General features: G+C 37.4%; 1 protein-coding gene across 1 annotated transcript in view; it reads left to right on the forward strand.

Moving 5' to 3' along the window:
- Positions 1 to 22,308, forward strand: part of WASF3 (WASP family member 3) — a 137,386-nt gene that overhangs the window by 109,836 nt on the left and 5,242 nt on the right. The window contains exons 3-5 of the mRNA XM_077806207.1: positions 4,217 to 4,351; positions 8,184 to 8,337; positions 10,272 to 10,389. Of these exons, the coding sequence (XP_077662333.1) occupies positions 4,217 to 4,351; positions 8,184 to 8,337; positions 10,272 to 10,389 (407 nt within the window). The remainder of the gene's footprint in view (positions 1 to 4,216; positions 4,352 to 8,183; positions 8,338 to 10,271; positions 10,390 to 22,308) is intronic.

Raw genomic sequence — 22,308 nt, forward strand, 5'->3', positions numbered from 1 at the left:
GAACCTCTGGGGGAGGAGGTGGGGCCGGAGCAGAGCTGCAGCAGCTGAGGGCTCCTCTCTGTCCTGCGCTGGTGGAGAGAAGTGGGGCAGGGGCTGGGCCGGGTGGACAGGAACCAGCACTGCAGCCCCTTGGCCGCAGCATGCAGGTATAGAACTGAGCTGGGCCAGTGCACAGCGCCATCTTTAGCAGGCCGCCCTGGGCAGCCGCCCCGGGCAACCGCCCTGGCCACCCACCCCAAAGGCCGGCTCTGTTGAGGGCATACGCAGACACTGATGGAAAAATATAAATGCTGCTTGAGAACTTATTAGGGTTTGATTTAAGGATATTTTCTTTGTATATGATGTTGACAGTTTGCTTTGTAACAGTTATAAAATGTCAACATTTTGAATCTTATCTACTCTCATTAAATAATTGTCTGACCCTCCCAGAATTTCCCACCACTGCGAAAATTTAAATAGATAAAAATTAAAAAATGCTTAAAAATAAACATTATCAGTCAAAATTATAAAAAAATCAAATTCTGCCAACCCTACTTTTATAGTAGTAGTATTAATATATTGCAACTCTCTTTTCACTTTCTCTGACTGCTGCCCTGTGAACTCTAATATCCTATCCTGTGCCGCCATGCTTGCTTTTACATTACTTCTCAACTGAGGTTAAGATTGTGCTAATTTTAGCTGCTTAAACATTGTAGTGTCATTTTTTCATCCTTGTGACGGACACCACAATGATAGTAAATGCCATCTTAATTTAGTATTCATTACAAATTCAAAATAAAACCAATGTTTAGGCAAAAAGAAAAGATATATTTGCCAGTAGTCCTAATTTGCAGATCTGTTAGCAGTCATGACATGTATAGGAATTCCATGGTTTCAGGGTGTTTCCCAGATTCCCACATTGGAGTCACCAGTCAAGTGTTATCTAATATGGCTTGACAGGGGAATCAGTCAACTAATAATGTTTAGATACTTCTGGCTGAGAAGCAGAGGTGCTCACAAGGGAGATGAGCAGGCAGAGAAATACAGGTTGGTAGTAACACTAGTGGAACTTGATGGGGAAAAATAAAATCCTGTCAGACCGAAAGGTGGGAGAGGGCTTGCCACGTTGAAGAAAGGGGATTATTTAAGCACAACTGCAACAATGTGGGCAAACGTGTGGAGAAAGTGGAGCAAATAAATAAGATCAGCAGAAAATAAAATTGGAAAAGTGTAACAGAAATAATCTTAAGCAAAAAGTACAATTGCATGAGAACACAGGCAGCTGATGTGGCAACTGCTTAAATGTTTTTGTACAAAATAAAGTGATAAGTGGGAAAAAAAAATCACTCTCCTGTAGCCATCTGGCCCGACCCTGTCATAAAGCTTAAAAGAAGATAGTCTCTGTAATTAACACTGATAGGTTTTTGCTCCTCGGGCTCATGTGCATCACTGATTTGTTTCTTTTCTGTAACCAGCACTAATAAGTTTAATTTCTTACAGAAGGTAACTTCAGAGACATCTTATTCAATATGTTAATTCAGATTTTTTTGGGGAATTAATTGCAATTGATTTTTGCAGAGATTGCTACCAGAGATCAACTACAGATTCATGAAAACTTTATAGACCAATGTCCCACAAGTTATTTACTGCAGAAGTTGGAGAGAAATATAATGATACATGTTATTTGATGAAAAGTACTAGTGATCTTCTCAAAAGACTTAAGTATATTTTGCAAACCACTTTGTCAAGAAAAGTCTAATATGGAGTAGAATGAGGATGATACTTGTAAGTGCAGGGAGGAACTGCTTTTTGGTGTCTGATATCACAGTAACTATAAGGAAACAGTAGAGATTGAAAGTTTTTTGGGGGGGTGAAGTGGAGAGGACTCTCAGTTTATTTATCTATTTGGGGTGGCTGGGGAGGAGCTTTTAAAATTAAGGATTAACAGATCACCTCTGTTGTAAAAACACTGATCCAGAAATAGTAATGGGTGATTGCAGTTTGACTTTTGGAATGTCTTATGCATAGATTTCCTTCTGTTATTAGAAAGTGAAGTAACTATTTTTTTCTTTTTTGCAAATAATATTTAGCTTTTCCAGAAGCTGTGTAATACTGTTTTTAAATGGTTGGCTTTTAATAGCACAATCAGTTTTTAATATGGAAGCTATGAGCCTCCTAACTTTAGACAGCTTTCAAGTTCTCAGCTTTCCAATGTATCAACTAATTGTGTTATTAAAAAATCTAATTTAAAAAGTAATATTCTGAGCAACTAGAAAAGCTGTGTCTAAAAAATTGTTTGGACCATGTTCATTTGAGTTATCTGTTACAATGTTATTTTACCAGATTGTTGTTGTTATCAGCAGGAAGTTAGTGTTCCAGTCACCATTCATTTTTAGAGCAGCAAGTACAGTTGAAAAAAAATTTCAGTGTTAAAAAGAGAAAGTTATTAACAAGCAGATCTTTAATCATCTCTTCTACCTCCTTTAAGGTAACTGACAAACTGATACTTATAGATTGTTTTTCTTCTTTTAAAGCACTTTTTGTAAACTTTAGCTTTTGATTTAGCCACAACATCAGAGGGAGTCTGTGAAAGCCAGTAAAGAGCCTGGGGAAGGCTAGTGAAGCAGTTTCTCCCATACTATCTGTTTTGCAAAATGCAAACTTTTAACATATATTTTTCCTAGCTCTTCTGCTTGTAAAGATAATCTTCTGAAAGTGAACAGGTGCAGTGTTGTCTTATTGAATCTACAAGTACTCTGAAACAATAACTCTGAGCTGCAAACAGACCATTCATTTTAATGGAAAGTAAATTCTGAAGGCTGAAGATGAACATTTAAATAGAGGCATTGCTAAAAGTTTGTTTCCCTTTTTTTTCTGGTCCTTATGACTCTTTGTCAGCTGTCCCCAAGACTTTTATTGGGGGGGTGGAGAGCAGAAAGATGGCACAATGCCACGTCTATCTCCCCACTAGGTGCGCTAAGGAGAGCTTGGGTGCACCTCAGGATCTAGCTCAGGGGTGGCCAACCTGAGCCTGAAAAGGAGCCAGAGTTTACCAATGTACATTGCCAAAGAGCCACAATAATACATCAGCAGCCCTCCATCAGCTCCCCTGCTTCCAGCGCCTCCCACCCACTGGCAGCCCCACCGATCAGCACCTCCCTCTTCCTTCCCGCACCTCCCGATCAGCTGTTTCATGGTGTGCAGGAGGCTCTGGTGGGAAGCAGGGAGGAGCAAGGGTACGGCAGGCTCAGGGGAGGGGGAGGGAGGGGGTGGAGTGGGGGCAGGGCCTGTGGCAGAGCCAGAGATTGAGCAGTGAGCACCCCCCCGGCACATTGGAAAGTTGGCACCTGTAGCTCCAGCCCTGGAGTCAGTGCCTATACAAGGAGCCGTATATTAACTTCTGAAGAGCCTCATGTGGCTCTGGAGCCACAGGTTGGCCACCCCTCATCTAGCTCATTATGTTATCTACAGATTTTGACACCACACTTAGTGAAGGTTCTACTATTCAGAAGCTCCCCCACTCGGAAAAGAAAGAAAATAAAATCAAAATATTGTAAATTTTCCTTCATCCCTATTCTGTGAGCATCACTTGTCACTGTTAAATTAATAGACTATATTTTCCAAATAAAGGATCCAGGAAAGGGGCGTCTCCTCCAGGGTTCTAGAATGTGGACATTTTTCACTCTCCAGCAATAGATTCCAAAAGGATTTCATTGAACAACCCAGCAGTCAATACACAGCACTGAAGGGCATGTTTGGAATGTCCTTAATTAACAACGTGTACAGTTAAGCCTGGTTATAGGGCACAACTTAGAACTTTAACAGAATTCTGCCACTTCTTGCTGCTCACTCTTGTTCAGGTGATTAATAAATATACTAAATTATACCTGACTTACTGTGGCTCACTACTATTCCAGGATTGACTGAAACTTTTTAAAAGATAGCAATAACATTGGCTACCATGGAGTTTTCAACACAGAAGTGGATTTTAATGATTACATGTTTTTGTTAGCAGCTCAGCTACTTAAGGAGATGGTTTAAGTTTATTTTGATCTGTCTGACCATTTGCATTGCATTTAACTGTTCTGAATGTAATACTGCATTGCTAAAGTGCGTAGTACGTTAGTATACTGTAATTCTTTTACGAGTGTTTAACTGTAATATCATGCTGTTGAAGCAGTGTTTCCTGTGTTTTTGTAAGTCTTTAACAGATGGCATTCTCCATTTTTCTCTACAGGCAAGCATGCTGAAGACATATTTGGTGAGTTGTTTAATGAGGCCAACAACTTCTACATCAGAGCAAATTCTCTTCAAGACAGAATTGATCGCCTTGCTGTCAAAGTTACCCAGCTGGATTCAACAGTGGAAGAGGGTAGGTAATTGCATAAAAGCACTGAACCAGAAGTGATGTTGACAAGGTCACAGTAATTAATTACACAACAATCCCTGCTTTTCCTTTGGAATAATGCTGAGCTGATAGTTCATCATGTTTACTAGGAGGGCTAGCTGGAAAAAATCAGATTAGGTTAATTGGAGAAAAATATTTTGAACCTCTTAGCTCTCTTCATATTTGATTTAAAATTTTAGTTTTTGAGGTCTTTGTGATACAGTCCTTGCCTTTCGGGACAGGAGACATAGCTCTTACACTCATGATCTAGGTCATCTTAATAAATCAGAAGTTATTTAATTTAGTCATCAGTGAAAATGTTCCTAATCGTAAAACCATTAAAAGGTTTAGGGCACTTGGCCCTCTCATTTTAAAAGGGGGGAGTTGCAAGTTAAAGTTGACATTCGTTACCAATATGTCTCTAGTATGACTGGCTCTAATCAATGCTGTTGTAATGCTCTTTCCCTAAAGAAAATGGAGATTTATGTATTATCAGCTAGCTAATGTGATACAAAGTTTGAATCACCAGATACTGCACATCCTTGGATCAACACCAAAGTTACAGCATCACTTGTTTATATATATAATTATTAATGTGGTCATTCATTTTATAATGTGCATTAAAAACTTGAGGAAGGCCCATACTCTATTTGAAACCACAAATTGCTTTAAATAATTTTAAAAACATATTCCTATGTCCTACCTTAACAAAAAAAAAAAAAGCTGAAATGTGCAAGCTTGCTTGCAAGTTCAATTTCCTAACATTGAAAAGCTTGGTTTTTTTTAAATGATACAGTTCAAAGGCTCTGTATAATTTGATGCTGGATTTTTCTAGAATCGTAATGCCAACTGTGAAGTATAAAAATGGATCTCTTTGAAGAAGCTGCTGACTTTAATGATTAAAAATATTAGGGCTATATTAGGATATATGTTTCACTTGTACACGAGACATTGCATTCTGGTACAAAGGATACCTTCAAGCTGAATTAAAGGAACTCGCACGCTGTGGATATGCAATTGTAATCACATGCTTGCTTTCAGGAATTGTACTGTTCCTCATATGTTGCAACTGGATTTGCCAGAAGAATCTAGTGTGAAATATAAATCAGTCTTTTGTGAGTCTTCAGTGAGGGTATCACTGAGGCAGACCATGTGTGAGGCAGCCTAGTCAGGGTAAGCCCTAGGTGTTTTGCTTCCTAACAGCCAAGGAAAACACAGGAATTTGGCCCCTCTCTTCCCAGATGCGTTAAATTGCTCGCCTCTAGTGCCGGCACTGAATGTAGTCAACTGGAGCCCATCAAGCTGGCAGGACAAATTGCCAACTCCTCATTCAGGCCACAAACTACATGAGAGTTTGAAGCAGCTGCTGAACAAGCTCCCTTTACTGGAAGAGTATGGCAACGTAATATGAATGTCTTATCAATATCTCCCTGTAAATTAAAGTTCCCTTAATTTGGGATGGCTGTTTTGCCTTCTCTATGTAAAGAGTTGCTTATCTCAGTCCAGTTGCTAGTTAACAGATACCTGCTTTGCAAAATACCAGAATTGACATTAACACTTTTTGGCCATCTCAGGAGAGGGGTCAAGAACTAAGTAGTCTGAGAAACTGAGCTATCTTTAGGTGCTCCTGCATCTTAGGTTTGAGACACCAATCATTGTTATGGTAAAATGTGAGGAAATTAGCACTACTCATGTGTATACTGAACCTGTTCTTTGATAAATTGGAGGACCTCAATCTTCAAATCTTTCAATCTGGTACATTTCAGGAGCACTAAATTCACTTAACTAGTTTTAAATTTTTTAAAAAAACATCTGCCCATTTATTCCATTAGTTTCTGGTTAGCCTATGAAGCTGTAAAGAGACACTCAGAGTAGCTTTTGTTTCGATGTTCATGTCTCACTAGATCTGAGGGTCACGGGAGACTCCACTCAAAAGTACTTTCCATAGTTACCCCAACGCTGCTAATGACCTTTCAAATTAATGAGCCACACACAAACTATTTTAATGTTGTTTTAATCTCAATAAGGAATTTCATTGACTCTTTGGCTCTGGAAATTGGAATTTTTGCAGTACAGGTGATTGGTACCAGAGGTTAATCTAGAATTCTGACTGCCTAAAATTCAATTCAGTAAAATCAGTTATTAATCAGACACAATTTTGAAAGCACCATAATACTTCCAATCAGTTTAATATCACTAGAAAAAAGTTTTTTAGGAAGATTTCATCCTAATGTCGTTGTTGGAAACACCACAGTGAATGGGATAGGTAATTGCTAAGGATATTTTCAAAATCTCCTAAATCCCATTGACTTTCAGTGGGGCTTAGGCTCCTGAATCATCTATATGTTTGAAAACTTTTACTCCTAAACTAGGATGTAATGATTCAAGACTGTATGATTGAAAAAGCTGCCTTTAATTCTGATCATATCATTTTACATTCAACTAGGTTAAAAAAGAAGTGAGTGTCAAAAACAAATGTTTGTGTACCCACACGTGCTAGCCAAGTGAAAGAGGGACTTGAAGTTTCATTTTTGTTCCTAAATCCTCCATCTGCTTAGAGGCTACTAAAGAAACTAGGTAGTCATGGAGTGAGAGGCTAAATATTGCTCAAAAATGAGGTGGGAGATGGAGCAAAGATTAGGATTAAGTGGTCAATTCTTATCATGGCAAAGGGTTAGCAGCAAGGTGCCTCAAGATTTTATATTAGGCTCCATGTTATTTAGTATATTTGTGATCTGGAAAAGGAGGGGAATGAATCGTGAGGTAACAAAACTTGCAAATGATGTAGTTATGTAAATTAGGACCAGAGTGGATTGAGAGGAATTCAGAGTGATCTAAACAAGCTAGGTGAATGGGCAACATGATGGCAAATGAAATTAAATGTAAATAAATGCAAAGCAGTACACATTGGAGGAAAAAAATCTAAACTCACACACTTACATTTTTCTAAATTAACTATATCAACTCAAGAATTGGACCTGGGTAAGTCTGAATTTTGAGCTGGGGATGTGATTCCCAGCTTGAGGAGACATACTTGTACTAGCTTTCATGGAGCAAGTGTGCTAATAATAGAATATAGCCATAGCCGCGTGAGCCGCCTTGAGTACGTATCCAGTTTCTCTGATGGGCATGCACTCTGGGTGGCTAGCCCCTCCTGCTGTTCATACTGCTGCAGATCCTTCATATAAATCAGTCGTGCAGCCTTATCTAGGATCTTGTGATCATCACTGGTCAGCCCATCTAAAAGTAGATATTGCAGAACTTAGGGTGGTTCAGAGGAATGGTCAAGGGCATGGAAAAACGCTCATATGGAGAAAGCGTGAAAAGACTGGGGTTATTCTCCTTAGAGACAAATAAAGGGAGACATGATTGGAGTATATTTAATGAATGATATGGAGAATATTGATTGAGAACAGCTGTCTCATTCACAAGGACAAGCCAATCTCTAACTATTAGAGATCAGGGTGAGATTAAATGCGAGGTGCTTACACCTTCTGAGGCATCTGGTGACACTGTTGGAGATAGGGTGTGTACTTATCATGGCAAAGGGTTAGCAGCAAGGTGCCTTGATTGATCTTTGGTCCGATTCAGTATGGTAATTCCTATGTTCTCACGTGATGCATTGACAATATTTACTATACAAATTAAATATATAAATATTACTTCAGTTTTGCTACTACATATGAGTACTGAAAAGTTTGTTGAAATATTTTCAAATAAAAAACTCTTTAATGTTGTAAAAATGAGATCTCAATTTCGGTCTGTAGTAATATTAGAAAATATGCACAATTAAATATCTTCTTTTCCTCTCTAATAGTATCGTTACAGGATATCAACATGAAAAAAGCATTTAAAAGTTCGACAATACAGGACCAGCAAGTTGTTTCAAAGAACAGCATTCCTAATCCAGTGGCTGACATCTACAATCAGAGTGACAAACCACCTCCATTGAATATTCTTACACCATATAGGTATGGATAAAGTCAGTGCCTAAATTCTTGTACTGTGCTATTCATCTCGTTTAATTCTAGATACATTCTTAGCAGTATGGAGGAGAATGGGTAGGTAACTATACAGTACAGATGCATTTCTGAACACAGGGTTTGAGGTGTATCCCCAGGTTTTATGAGGTAATAGTTTGAGTCACCCCTTTGCACATTGCAAGATGATATAATGTTAACAAACTGAATAAACATAAATAATGCAAGGCTCCGTCAGACTGAACGGTAACAGTTTATTTCTAGGGGGTTAATATTTTTCGTATTTGAAAAGTAAACCATATTAATAGTTTCATAGATTGGCTTTCTGTGAATCTGGAAAATGGCTCATTGGATATAATGTAACATAATTTGGTTTTGCAGTGCTTTGTATATGGAAGGAGCTGTAGAAATTATTATATTAAAGATACTCAGTCTGAGCACAGGACTGTGAGCCAGACACACCCAATTATTAAACCTCATTCTTACACTGATTTCCTCTATAGCTTTAGATAAGTCACTTAATCTCAATTTTAATTTATCCATGTGCAAAGGAGTGTTGTAAGTTATTGCCATGCCAGATGACTTTCAACTAATGAATGTGATTCCATAAATACCTAGATAGAGATCAGCAGCCCCTCCTGGGTGCAGTGGAAAAGGGACACTGTCTGCATACCTGTCGAGTGCAGATAGTTCCTTCTCTCAAAAAATTAACATCAGAAAGTGAACCTAAGAAGTGGAGATGGGTACTTTTTTAGTGGACATATAATATGATGAGTTTTGTGGATTGTACTGAATGGACAACTGGATTTTCATACAGTAAAATAAATGTAAACTGTCATACGGTTGTGATGAATAATTGTACTCCATTTCTGCACTGTGGTTGAAATCATCCCATTTCAGAATAATGTAAATCTGAACCTGATTGGTAACAGGAAATTGAGGTTGTCATTGAGTATATAAATACTGTAAAGAAAAGGAAGAATATAGTAATTACCATTTTATTCTGTTTATCTTGAGTTTTGGGTGCTGCTGCTGTTTGTTTTCATTTCCTGACTTTTTCCTGGCAAATAGACAGGTACAGTAAGCAGGACTTCATTCTCTGTTTCCATTAGATTTATAATAGTCTGTTTAAAGACTCTCATTTTTCAGTCTTTTTCTAAGTATTCTGGGTAATACGTTATCATTTCTTTCCCTAAAATGTCTTGGGTATTAGATTGCTTAAATATGAGTGATTGTTAAATATAACTAATGCTTATAACAGGATGCCGTGATTTCTGATTGTACAATATTTCTGCAAAAAGTACACACTTCTGCTTCGGTAACTTATCTGAAAAAGCTCTATATAAATAATATATATATCAGAGTGATTGCAGCGTATTTTTAGTATCATTACCTTAAGGTATAATTGTAGATCATTTTAATTGCTGAATATTTAAAAATTAAATTAAAATTTTATTAAACCAGTGCTCATAAATAGCTGAATAATGAAGTATTTTGCATATCTGTTTGTGCTGCATAATTATACCTGGGTGACAGTGTATAGCGGTGTAACTGAGAGATTTTGCTTTAGTGTACTCATAGACCTTAAAGCCAGAAACGCAGGCCACAGAACTTCATCCATCCACTCCTGTAATAAATCCATAACAACTGTCTGAGTTACTCAAGTCCTCAAATCATGATTCAAAGACTTGTTCTAATTCTGTTAGATATATTTTAGTGTAGTTCATTTACATAGATGACATTGCTCTGGAGATCTTTCATAGATGTTGAACTAAAATTATGTGCAATGTACTTTATTTGGCTTACTACAGTTAAACAATAGAAAGGGACCAAGCTTAAACCAACAAAGCTCAAAGCTGAGCCTCTTGTGTTTTAAATGACATATTATTGACATTTGCTAAGCTTTTCTTCCATTGTGTTTACAGAGATGATAAGAAAGATGGTTTGAAGTTCTATACTGATCCCTCCTATTTTTTTGATCTTTGGAAAGAAAAAATGTTACAAGATACAGAAGATAAACGAAAAGAGAAGAGGAGACAAAAGGTAAATAGCCATATAATAAATATGTGTAGAATATATATACAGAATTTATGCATGTGCACTTATCCAGGCTGAGTTGTGCTGAGCTTATGTACATGTCTAAAGTCTGTTGCTACTTAGATATGACTGAAATAGTAGGTTTCGTATTAGAATTTTGATTACAGTTTATTTCTTTTTACTTTAAGAGATTTGGAAATGGAATGAAACAGAACTGTAGTTTCCTTTAAATCCTTACTATTATCTGCTTTTTAGTATACAGGAAATCAGCCATCTTTGCCTCATTGGGAAGAGTATATGCCTTGGTAGGAATAAAGTTTGAGTTGTAATGTTTTTTATAATGTTTCTTTACCTTTATATTCATTATTAGGGGTTCTTTATCCAGCTACCCCACACCCACAGGAAAACACAAATTTCAGATAATTACCCTGTTATTTCTTTATATTCTTTAATTGTGACTCTTCTTTTCTACTTCTATTGGAAGACTTGGTGAGTAAGGTAGCACAGATATTTCATGGATAAGCAACTAGAGTGGATGTGTATTAGGAATGATACTCCTTGCTGCTCCTCAAAGCCAAAAAAAAATTAAAGTTCTTCATAGAGAAGAATCTTCCAAATTTTTACTAGTGTGTTCAGGTATTTGACTAGCAGGGGTTAGAGGCATGTGCATCATCTATAGTGAGGATGTACACATATATATATTTTTAAAGTGTTTGTTTTTAGCTTGCATGGGATGAAGAGTTTAGTGGATGCTTATTCATGTTGCCACTTTGCTGCTGATTGGTTTGAGGAAGCTCTGGAAGGGCCATAAGGTTCTTCATGCAGTCCCAAGAAAGGAGAGTGAGAAGAAAAGGTAGATGAATCAGCAGTTGCCTATCTTATCCAACATGATGTCCTCCTGGATACCAGGGAAGGGGCCTAATTGGTCTAAAGGATTCCGGAAGAAAAGAGCTCCAAGTAAGGACTATCAGACTGCTGATTTGGAGAGTTGCATGTTAAAACTTAGAATGCACATATGTCATCTGCCTCTAAATCAAAGTGAAGAGTCACCATAGTGAAACTTCACTCCTCCAGATTCATAAAGTGAAATTCATTCCTTCTGACCCCAGTGGATTCTCGGCATCATAAATCACATAGAACATTCACCAGGTCTGTTAACACTAACGTAAAATGGAACTACTGTTTCCGTTGCTGCTCATAGAGCCTACAAGGAACCCTGCCATCAGAAGGGAGGTGGGATGCACGCCGGCCAAGAATAAAAATAGACTGAACTGGAAGGGTTGGTCAGTAGGCTCACTCACCTGAAGACTGTTAGCCACAAGGAATTGTCCCAGTAGTCAGTAGGGAATTCTACCGTGCATTGGGAGAGAACACAGGTCTTCATTGCAACTGTGTAGAGCCAGACAGCTCTGGGTGGAAGTTACTGTGCATTAAAAGTAGGGCTGTCAATTAATCGCAGTTAACTCACGTGATTGATTCAAAACAATTAATTGTGATTACAAAAATTAATTGTGATTACTCACAATTTTAATCGCATTGTTAAACAGTAGAATACCAATTAAAATTTATTAAATATTTTTGGATGTTTTCTACATTTTCAAATATATTGATTTTAATTACAACACAATACAAAGTGTACAATGCCAACTTTATATTCTTCTTCTTCTTACAAATATTTGCACTGTAAAAATGATAAAAGAAATAGTATTTTTAATTCACCTCATACAAGTATTGTAGTGCAATCTCTTTATTATGGAAGTGCAATCTCTTTATTATGAAATGTAGTTTTTTTGTTACATAACAGCGCTGAAAAACAAAACAATGTAAAACTTTCGAGCCAACAATTCCACTCAGTCTTACTTCTTGTTAAGTCAATCTCTAAGAGAAACAACTTTGTTTACATTTATGGGAGGTATGCTTTCCACGTCTTATTTACGATGTCACTTGAAAGTGAGAACAGGCATTCACATGGCACTTTTGTAGCCAGTATTGCAAGGTATTTACATGCCAGATATGCTAAACATTCGTATGCCCCTTCATGCTTCGGCCACCATTCCAGAGGCCAGGCTTATATGATGATGACACTCGTTAAAAAAATAATGCATTAAATAATTTGTGACTGAACTCCTTGGGGGAGAATTGTATGTCTCCTCTGTTTTATCTGCATTCTGCCATATATTTCATGTTATAGCAGTCTTGGATGATGATCCTGCACATGTTCTTAATATCAACACTTCCACTGCAGATTCAACAAAACACAAAGAAGGTACTAATGTGAGATTTCGAAAGATAGCTACAGCACTCGACCCAAGGTTTAAGACTCTGAAGTGCCTTCCAAAATCTGAGAGGGTCAAGGTGTGGAATAGCTTTTAGAAGTCTTAAAAGAGCAACACTCCTTTGTGGAAACTACAGAACCCGAACCACCAAAAAAAAAATCAGCCTTCTGCTGGTGGCATCTGACTCAGATGATGAAAATAAACATGCGTTGGGCCACGCTGCTCTGGATCATTATCGAGCAGAACTCGTCATCAGCATGGATGCATGTCCTCTGGAATGGTGGTTGAAGCACCAAGGGACATATGAATCTTTAGTGCATCTGGCATGTAAATATCTTTCGATGCCGGCTACAACAGTTCCATGTGAATGCCTGTTCTCACTTTCAGGTGACATTGTAAACAAGAAGTGTGCAGCATTATCTCCTGCAAATGTAAACAAACTTGTTTGTCTTCGTGGTTGGCTGAACAAGAAGTAGGACTGAGTGGACTTGTAGGCTCTAAAGTTTTCCATAGTTTTGTTTTTGAATGAAGTTATTTTTTTGTACATAATTCTACATTTGTAAGTTCAACTTTCACAAAGAGATTGCACTATAGTACTTGTATGAGGTGAATTGAAAAATACTATTTCTTTTGTTTTTTACAGTGTAAATATTTGTAATAAAAAATAAATATGAAGTGAGCTCTGTACACTTTGTATTCTGTCTTGTAATTGAAATCAGCATATTTGAAAATGTAGAAAACATCCAAAAATATTTAAATAAATGTTATTCTATTATTATTTAACCGTGCAATTAATTGCAATTAATTTTTTAATCACTTGACAGCCCTGATTAAAAGTGCCATGATGCATAAGAAGGCTACAAGAATTTGTGGAAGGCCCAATTCATCTGAGGTAGAAAAGCACCCCCAAATCCTGCTTTGCCTCCAGCATTTATAATAGTGTTAAATACAAAAAAAGTGTTTTTAATTTATAAGTCGCACTCATAGGTTTGCTGTGTGAAAGGGGTCACCAATACAAAAGTTTGAGAAACACTGTCCTAGACCCTTAGAATGTTGTTGGAAAGAAGATGACAAGATTTTGTTCTGTTAGTTGAAGAATTGCATTTTGTGTCTTGAATTCCACTAAAGGAATATTTCTTAAATTTGTTACTTATATCCCTTCTAATATATGATTTCCTTTCAGGTCTCAGTGGTTTACACGCCATATGTATTTAAGACAAATTATCCATCCCTATTGAATACCCATGCACTTTAAGAATGATGCTGTCTTCTTTAACTTGCTGATCAAAAATAGACCCTATGTGGACTAAAAAAAAAAAATGTAATTCAGATTGAATGGTTTTTGTTTATCTTAAATACTGGACGTTGAATAAAAACAAAGTTCAGGAATATTGAGATCTCTGTTACAAATCTTATTAACGTAGCACTCGCAGTTTTTACAGACAGCATGAGCATACTTAACTACTTCACAGAATGGCAACTTTTTAGATGTATTTGAGTATATTTAGTCAAGCGGCAATGACAATCATTTGTAATGGAGTTGATTTTGATTCGTTTATATTTTTATAGCTGAAATTCCACATAGAATTCAGTACATGAGAATTCCACAAATGACTTGTATCTTATCAGAGTAAAAGCTCTGCAAGTCTTCTAAATGAGAACTTTGTGTAGTCTGCTAAAAACCAGACATTCAAGTAGAATGCTAATTTAGGGTCTAATCCTGTGAGGTTCTTTGTCTCAACTTCCGTTACAATCAATGATAGATAAAAGGTGATCATCACTCACAGATTCAGGTTTTCAGAGCATCTGTGGGGCAGTTGCCTTAAAAGGTTGAGGTATTGGCCGTAGGAAGTTCTTGAGACCTATTATCCATTGTTAACCCTATTTTTACAGGATTAGGAAACTCATGGAGGCATACATGAAAATTTAATATGATGGTTCTTTCAAATGACAGTGTTCACTCTGAACAAAAGTGTAATTTTTTAAAACCCTGTGTGCATTTAAAAGCTACTACAAGGTCTCCTGTTCTGCATTGTTATGCTTTGCACACAAAGTAGGGTAATGAGTTTAGTGTACTTGAATTTGTCAAAGTTTTTGCTTTACTGTTTTTAAACCTGCAATCAAAAATGTGAATCAAGAGAATTTTGATGAGTGGTCATTAACAGGTTTTTGAGGAAAAAATTATGCAATCTTTTTCCCCCCACTTTCTAGTTTTTCCTCTGTATTCCCCCTGAAGAATACCTTACCTCATTTTAACTAATAATTTTAAGACTATAAGGTGTTTAAGTGATTTTCTACAATTGTATTTAAGAAGTCAAGTCAGTGATCTCTGATGTGATATTATGCTGTCAATTGGTAAACTCAAGTTAATAAATTAACTATTGGTGAACTTTTTTAATTTCTTCAAAGTACTGTAGATACATGCTGGAACTATTTCCTTATATCACCCTTATCACTTCATTGCAGATGCTTTTTGTGCATAATTTTTGCTAACCTTTTTAATGCAAGTGTTATGCTGAAGCTAATTATTTACGGTCTCTAACAATACTTTGCCATGTTTGTTGAAGTACTTATTTTCAGAAAGTCAGACTATACACTCCTTCCCTATCTTTAATTTATAGCACCTACTTGTTTACATGGTTTCTACTACATTTTTCGAGCCCTGCAAATCCACGGAAATCTGCTTTATATTCACGGACCATTTTTGCAGATCAGATTCATATACAAATGTTGTATCCACTCGGCTCTATACATTTTATTTAAAGAGAGAGACACACACCACTCTAATCACAGTTCTCTTTGAAAGTGGTAATATCCTCTAGAGTTCTGCATTCATCACCCCACGTACCCATCACCAGAGCTGCAGTGGAATTATTTGCCCGACATTTGCACCCTAATAAAAAGAAATGTCACTACTGATATTGGATAAAAATAAAACTACCCTATATGCAGATGTAATTCTCATAGATATTAAGATCAGAAGGGACCATTATGATCATCTAGTCTGACCTCCTGCACAATGCAGGCCACAGAATCTCACCCACCCACTCCTGGAATAAACCTCTCACCTATGTCTGAGCTATTGAAGTCCTCAAATCATGGTTTAAGGACTTCAAGGTGCAGAGAATCCTCCAGCAAGTGACCCGTGCCCCATGCTACAGAGGAAGGCAAAAAACCCTCAGGGCCTCTTCCAATCAGCCCTGGAGGAAAATTCCTTCCCGACCCCAAATATGGCAGTCAGCTGAACCCTGAGCATGTGGGCAAGATTCACCAACTGGATACCCAAGAAATAATTCTTTGTAGTAACTCAGATCCCACCCATCTAACATCCCATCACAGGCCATTGGGCCTATTTACCATGAATAGTTAAAGATCAATTAATTGCCAAAATCATGTTATCCCATCATACCATCTCCTCCATAAACTTATCGAGTTTAATCTTGAAGCCAGATAGGTCTTTTGCCCCCGCTGCTTCCCTTGGAAGGCTGTTCCAGAACTTCACTCCTCTGATGGTTAGAAACCTTCATCTAATTTCAAGTCTAAACTTCTCAATGACCAGTTTATATCCATTTGTTCTTGTGTCCACATTGGTACTGAGCTTAAATAATTCCTCTCCCTCTCCAGTATTTATCCCTCCGATATATTTATAGAGAGCAATCATATCTCCCCTCAGCCTTCTTTTGGTTAGGCTAAACAAGCCAAGCTCCTTGAGTCTCCTTTCATGAGACAGGTTTTCCATTCCTCGGATCGTCCTAGTAGCCCTTCTCTGTACCTGTCCCAGTTTGAATTCATCCTTCTTAAACATGGGAGACCAGAACTGCACACAGTATTCCAGATTAGGTTTTACCAGTGCCTTGTATAACGGTACTAACACCTCCTTATCTCTACTAGAAATACCTCGCCTGTTGCATCCCAAGACCGCATTTGTTTTTTTCACGGCCATATCACATTTGCGGCTCATAGTCCTCCTGTGGTCAACCAGTACTCCAAGGGCCTTCTCTTCCTCCGTTACTTCTAATTGATGCGTCCCCATTTTATAATGATAATTCTTGTTATTAATCCCTAACTGCATGACCTTACACTTCTCACTATTAAATTTCATCCTATTACTGTTACTCCAGTTTACAAGGTCGTGCAGATCCTCCTGTATGATATACTGGTCCTTCTTTAAATTGGCAATACCTCCCAGCTTTGTATCATCTGCAAACTTTATTAGCACACTCCCACTTTTTGTGCCGAGGTCAGTAATAAAAAGATTAAATAAGATTGGTCCCAAAACCGATCCCTGAGGAACTCCACTGGTAACCTCCTTCCAGCCTGACAGTTCACTTTTCAGTATGACCCGCTGTAGTCTCCCCTTTAACCAATTCCTTATCCACCTTTCAGTTTTCATATTGATCCCCATCTTTTCCAATTTAAATAATAATTCTCCATGTGGCACCATATCAAATGCCTTACTGAAATCTAGGTAAATTAGATCCACTGCATTTCCTGTGTTTAAAAAATCTGTTACCTTCTCAAAGAAGGAGATCAGGTTGGTTTGGCACGATCTACCTTTTGTAAAACCATGTTGTATTTTGTCCCATTTACCATTGACCTCAATGTCCTTAACTACTTTCTTCTTCAAAATTTTTTCCAAGACTGTGCATACTACAGAAGTTAAACTAACAGGTCTGTAGTTACCCGGATCGCTTTTTTCCCCTTTCTTAAAAATAGGAACTATGTTAGCAATTCTCCAGTCATACGTTACAACCCTTGAGTTTACAGATTCATTAAAAATTCTTGCTAATGGGCTTGCAATTTTATGTGCCAATTCCTTTAATATTCTTGGATGAAGATTATCTGGGCCCCCCCGATTTAGTCCCATTAAGCTGTTCAAGTTTCGCTTCTACCTCAGGGTAATATCTACCTCCATATCTACCTCATTCCCATTTATCATGCTACCATTATCCCTAAGATCCTCATTAGCCTCATTAAAGACTGAGGCAAAGTATTTGTTTAAATATTGGGCCATGCCTAGATTATCCTTAAGATGCACTCCATCCTCAGTGTTTAGCGGTCCCACTTCTTCTTCCTTTGTTTTCTTTTTATTTATATGGCTATAGAACCTTTTACTATTGGCTTTAAATCCCTTTGCAAGGTCCAACTCTACTTGACTTTTAGCCTTTCTCACTTTATCCCTACATGTTCTGACCTCAGTAAGGTAGCTTTCCTTGCTGATCCCTCCCATCTTCCACTCCCTGTATGCTTTCTGCTTTTTCTTAATCACCTCTCTGAGATGCTTGCTCATCCAGCTTGGTCTACAACTCCTGTCTATGAATTTTTTCCCCTTTCTTGGAATGCAGGCTTCCGTTAGCTTCTGCAGTTTTGACTTGAAGTAATCCCAGGTCTCCTTTGCCTTTAGATCCATAAATTCTTCAGTCCAATCCACTCCCCTAACTAATTTCCTTAATTTTTGAAAGTCAGCCTTTTTGAAATAAAAAAAAATCCTGTTTTGTAACAAATCTTTCCAGTCCTTTTGAATGAAATTTAAATGTTTTGGAGAAATCCCTAGATTTAAAGTGAACCAGGAAATCAAGAAAGTTAGAGGTAAATGTTATCCAAGTCTAGATTCCAGTGCTCATTCAATAAAGGTACAAATCATAAATAATCTGTAACAACTACACAACCTAAACTTGACCCTTTAATAAATCTGTTTTTTTAATTTCTAAGTTTTTTTTAAATGTATTCATCATCTTGGCTGGGCAGGATAGCTACCACTGGGGTTGTGGATGTTTGTGAAAGCACTAAAACAGCACCTGAAAGAGAGGAAGAAAGAAAGAATTCACTGAAAGTACTTGGAGTTTTACACCAAAATCTCAAGTATATGAAACAGTCTGATAGCTTCATGATAAAATAAATTACTGAACTGAATACTGATGTGTTGCAAATATGATTAATGTGACTCATTTCCTATAAGATAATGTGAAATGAGAGTGAGGAGAGAGTGGGAGGAATTTTGTTCTTTTTCTTATTTGTTAATTCAGACATGAAAGGATAAACGAGTTACAAAAAGAAATCTCAAATCGTGGCATGTAATCGTAGCTGGAAAGAGTTACCGCTTTTCCATATTTCTTTCAAAATTCTAGGTGCTTTATAGGCATACAAAACCATTGGTGTTTGTATGCAATTCATTCTGATTATGTTTTACACATATATCTGTATTATTTGTAGGTCTAAGAAGCGTTATCAGATACATTTCAGAATTGTCGAATACATCATTACCATGTATCGTGAGGAAAGATTTAAAAAATATATTTTTTAACAATGGCAATTATTCTGTGTTTACTGGGAGGGGGATAGGTGAAGATCATTACTTACTTTTGTAGAAAATTTTAATTTATGTCAAAGAAACAGTAATAGCACAGTAATGAATAACATTCTCTTCTGTCAGGTCCATATATAAGGAGATATTTAACTCTTTCATTGTTATTGTTACTGCAGAGGAATTTTATGTAGTCTTGGCTTTATCTGTAATTCTAGTCTTATTTCTATGCACGCTAACTGCATTTTAACCTGCTCTTTTCCTTTCCTTTTTCTCTCTTTTGCATGCTTGCTTTCTCTCCTTTGAACATTAGGAGCAAAAGCGTATAGATGGCACAACCCGTGAGGTGAAAAAGGTTAGAAAAGCCAGGAACAGGCGCCAGGAGTGGAATATGATGGCATATGACAAAGAGCTTAGACCTGACAACAGGTTGTCTCAAAATGTGTACCATGGAGCATCTTCAGAGGGATCACTGTCCCCAGATACTAGGTCTGTTTACAACAAGCCCTTTGCTATATCACAGTTATATGTTCTGAGATTCTGAGTAGCTTTAGATTGAGAATGTAGCAGTTAGTATAGAAAAGACACCAGAAACATTTTAAACTTGTTCTCAAAAATGCTTTTAAAGTACTATGAAATTTAAGAAATATGTACTAATTGCTTTAAATTTCTGTACATCTACTCCTTATGTTTTTGTTATCTGAACTTCAGCATTGTATTTAACTCGTGTGATGGTGTTTGCTTCATATTTTATTTTTGCATTTTGAACAGATATAATTGAAAAAGATTTAGATCTATATATAATTGTTAGTTTTAGTGTCTCTTCCTTCATTTCAACCTTGATACATTTTATTGCTACTGACAGTACATGTTGTTTTTTCTGTGCAAGATGACTGTTAATCATTTCAGGATCTAGTCATCTGCGAGATCTTCAAGTGTTTTTCTATTTAAGTGAGAAATATTTTAAATACCTGGTGATGTATATAATTTTGCCTTTAGTTGGATGCTGTAATTGGGGAACGGTTCTTTATTGTCATTCTGCTTTTTTACAAAAGCAAGCTACAAAACCAGCTGCATCGTTATTGCTTAAAACAAGTCACTTTAAACAAAAGTCTCCTCTCAGGTCCACACAACAGAGCTCATCTTCAGTATTCTGCTCCCGTCGTGTGTATGAAACTCCCTTTGAGCTCACTGGGAGATCTCTATGCAAAGGGAGAGCCAGACATCTGAGGCTGTTCCTCAAGTGGGTCTAGGCAGAGAGTTTTTCCCTAAACGGTTTTTCTGTGTGTCGAATTTAATTGATAGGCAGAAGAAACATAGGAAATAATTGGAATCTAGTGAAAAGCCAAACTATTTCACAATTCCAGTAAGTGTGTAGGTTGTTTACTTGCTGTGGCCATTAGGCAACAGCCACTGGGTAGGAGTGGGATTCGTGTTTTCATTTCACTGGATAGTTGTGATTAATGAAGGGGAATCTGCTCAGAACTTTTGTTTTTCAATGTTGAATATTTTTTGTGTGCTGTAGACTTCTGCCAGATGATGTTGACTCTTTGGAAACCAGACAGAGTTTTTGTTGTTTCTTCCCTTTCCATCAGTGTTAAGTTTCAAGAGTTTGTGTTCAGACGTTGTCCCTTGTCTATATTTTTTTTACCAGCAGTTTATTTTAGTTTACCATAATTTCTACGGCCAAAATGTGTCCTGCTAATCACTCAAATTTTTCTTTTTATACAAAGTTCTTTTAAGTTAGTATTTTCAAAATGTTGATCTGAATCTTGCTTGAATTTAGTGCCAGATAAAAGAATTTTGGTGGCTTGTGCACTATGGCAATGGGGGGGCTCCCACCTTCCCGGGGGGGCTCCCACCTTCCCAGGTGGGAGGCCCTGGCACAGGGAGTGTATTCCAGAGCGAGCTTGTCCTGCTCTCACCCTGCTGCAACTCCTGCCTCCCAGCTTTGGCCTGTTGGCTCTTGCCACAGCCTGCAGACAGGGCCCGGCCCTCACCCCACCCGACCCTCTTCCCGGCACTGTTGGTTTTTTGTTTGTATGTGTGTATGTGGCTTTTCACACCCCATAGTGTTTGTGGGGCCTGAGATGGGGACCCTGTGCAAGTTTATCCATGGCACATTGGTTCATCCAGACCTGATTGAATTGATGGGATGATATCAGTGCCCATTACTCAACTGCAAGATGTAGATTTATTGCATCTCTAAATTTTCTTCCTTCACACACCTATCACCTTGCTTCCAGGGACCTTGAGATTAAAGAGTCACATTTAATTTACCCTTTTCCTCTTTATTTCCCTGTAATGTCAAAACATGCATTCATCACGCTTTGTGTGCAGATTTTTATAATGTGAAGAAAGCAAGCTCTGGAAAATAGTTGCAATATGTAGCTTTCCCCAAGGAGGAACTGTAAAGACCCTCCACTAGGATCTGGGGTATTTTGGTGTGGGTGGAGGAAGGAGGATTATTTGTAGTATCAAGTTGGTTTTGCCATTGTACTATTCCTTTCTTATTACAGATTTTGAAATGTTTATAGCAATGTGAACAATGAATTTTGCATGAATCAAATACCTGCCTGTATTGGAAAGTCTAGAGAGACAAGGTGGGTGAGGTAATAATATCTTTTATCAAACCAACTTCTGTTGGTGAGAGACAAGCTTTCAAGCTACACAGAGCTCTTCTTCAGGTCTGGGAAAGGTACCAAGTGTGTCACAGGTAAATAAATACAAGTTAGTTTAGCATAAGTAGTTAGCTCACATTCTATCTGTTTGATCTTGTATTTAGCTGTGACACTCTTAGTACCTTTCCCAGACCTGAAGAAGAGCTCTGTTTAGCTTGAAAGCTTGTCTCTCTCACCAACAGAAATTGATCCGATAACAAATATTACCTTACCCACCTTGTCTCTCTAGTGTCCTGGGACTGAACATGGCTACAACAATGCTGCATTGCAGAAATCTGCACTTCAACTGTGGGTTAGTTGTGGGACTGTGGTAGGGTGAGGAAGAGATTTAGTAATTCGTATAATGCACCCTTTTAACCTTTATCTACCTTGCGGATGTTGTGGGAACGAAGCTATAAAAGTAAATATAGAAGTGAGTCCAGTTCTCACAAAAGTTGTCTTATGGTGATGAGACCAAATAGAAATGCCTATAAATAGAGTGCCTATATATAAACTAACTCATAAAATACAAATCGTTTTAGCTTTGTTGTAAATATTTGACAAAATACAAAGATGTGCTTGTATTCATAGTATCTTGTTATATTTTAATACAGAGCTTAAGCAATTAAAAAGCCTTTGTTATTATGCTGTCCCAGTCAAATCCATAAAGTTTGAAATCCAAGTT

This window comes from Eretmochelys imbricata, chromosome 1 (assembly GCF_965152235.1).
Source record: "Eretmochelys imbricata isolate rEreImb1 chromosome 1, rEreImb1.hap1, whole genome shotgun sequence".
NCBI lineage: Eukaryota > Metazoa > Chordata > Testudines > Cheloniidae > Eretmochelys > Eretmochelys imbricata.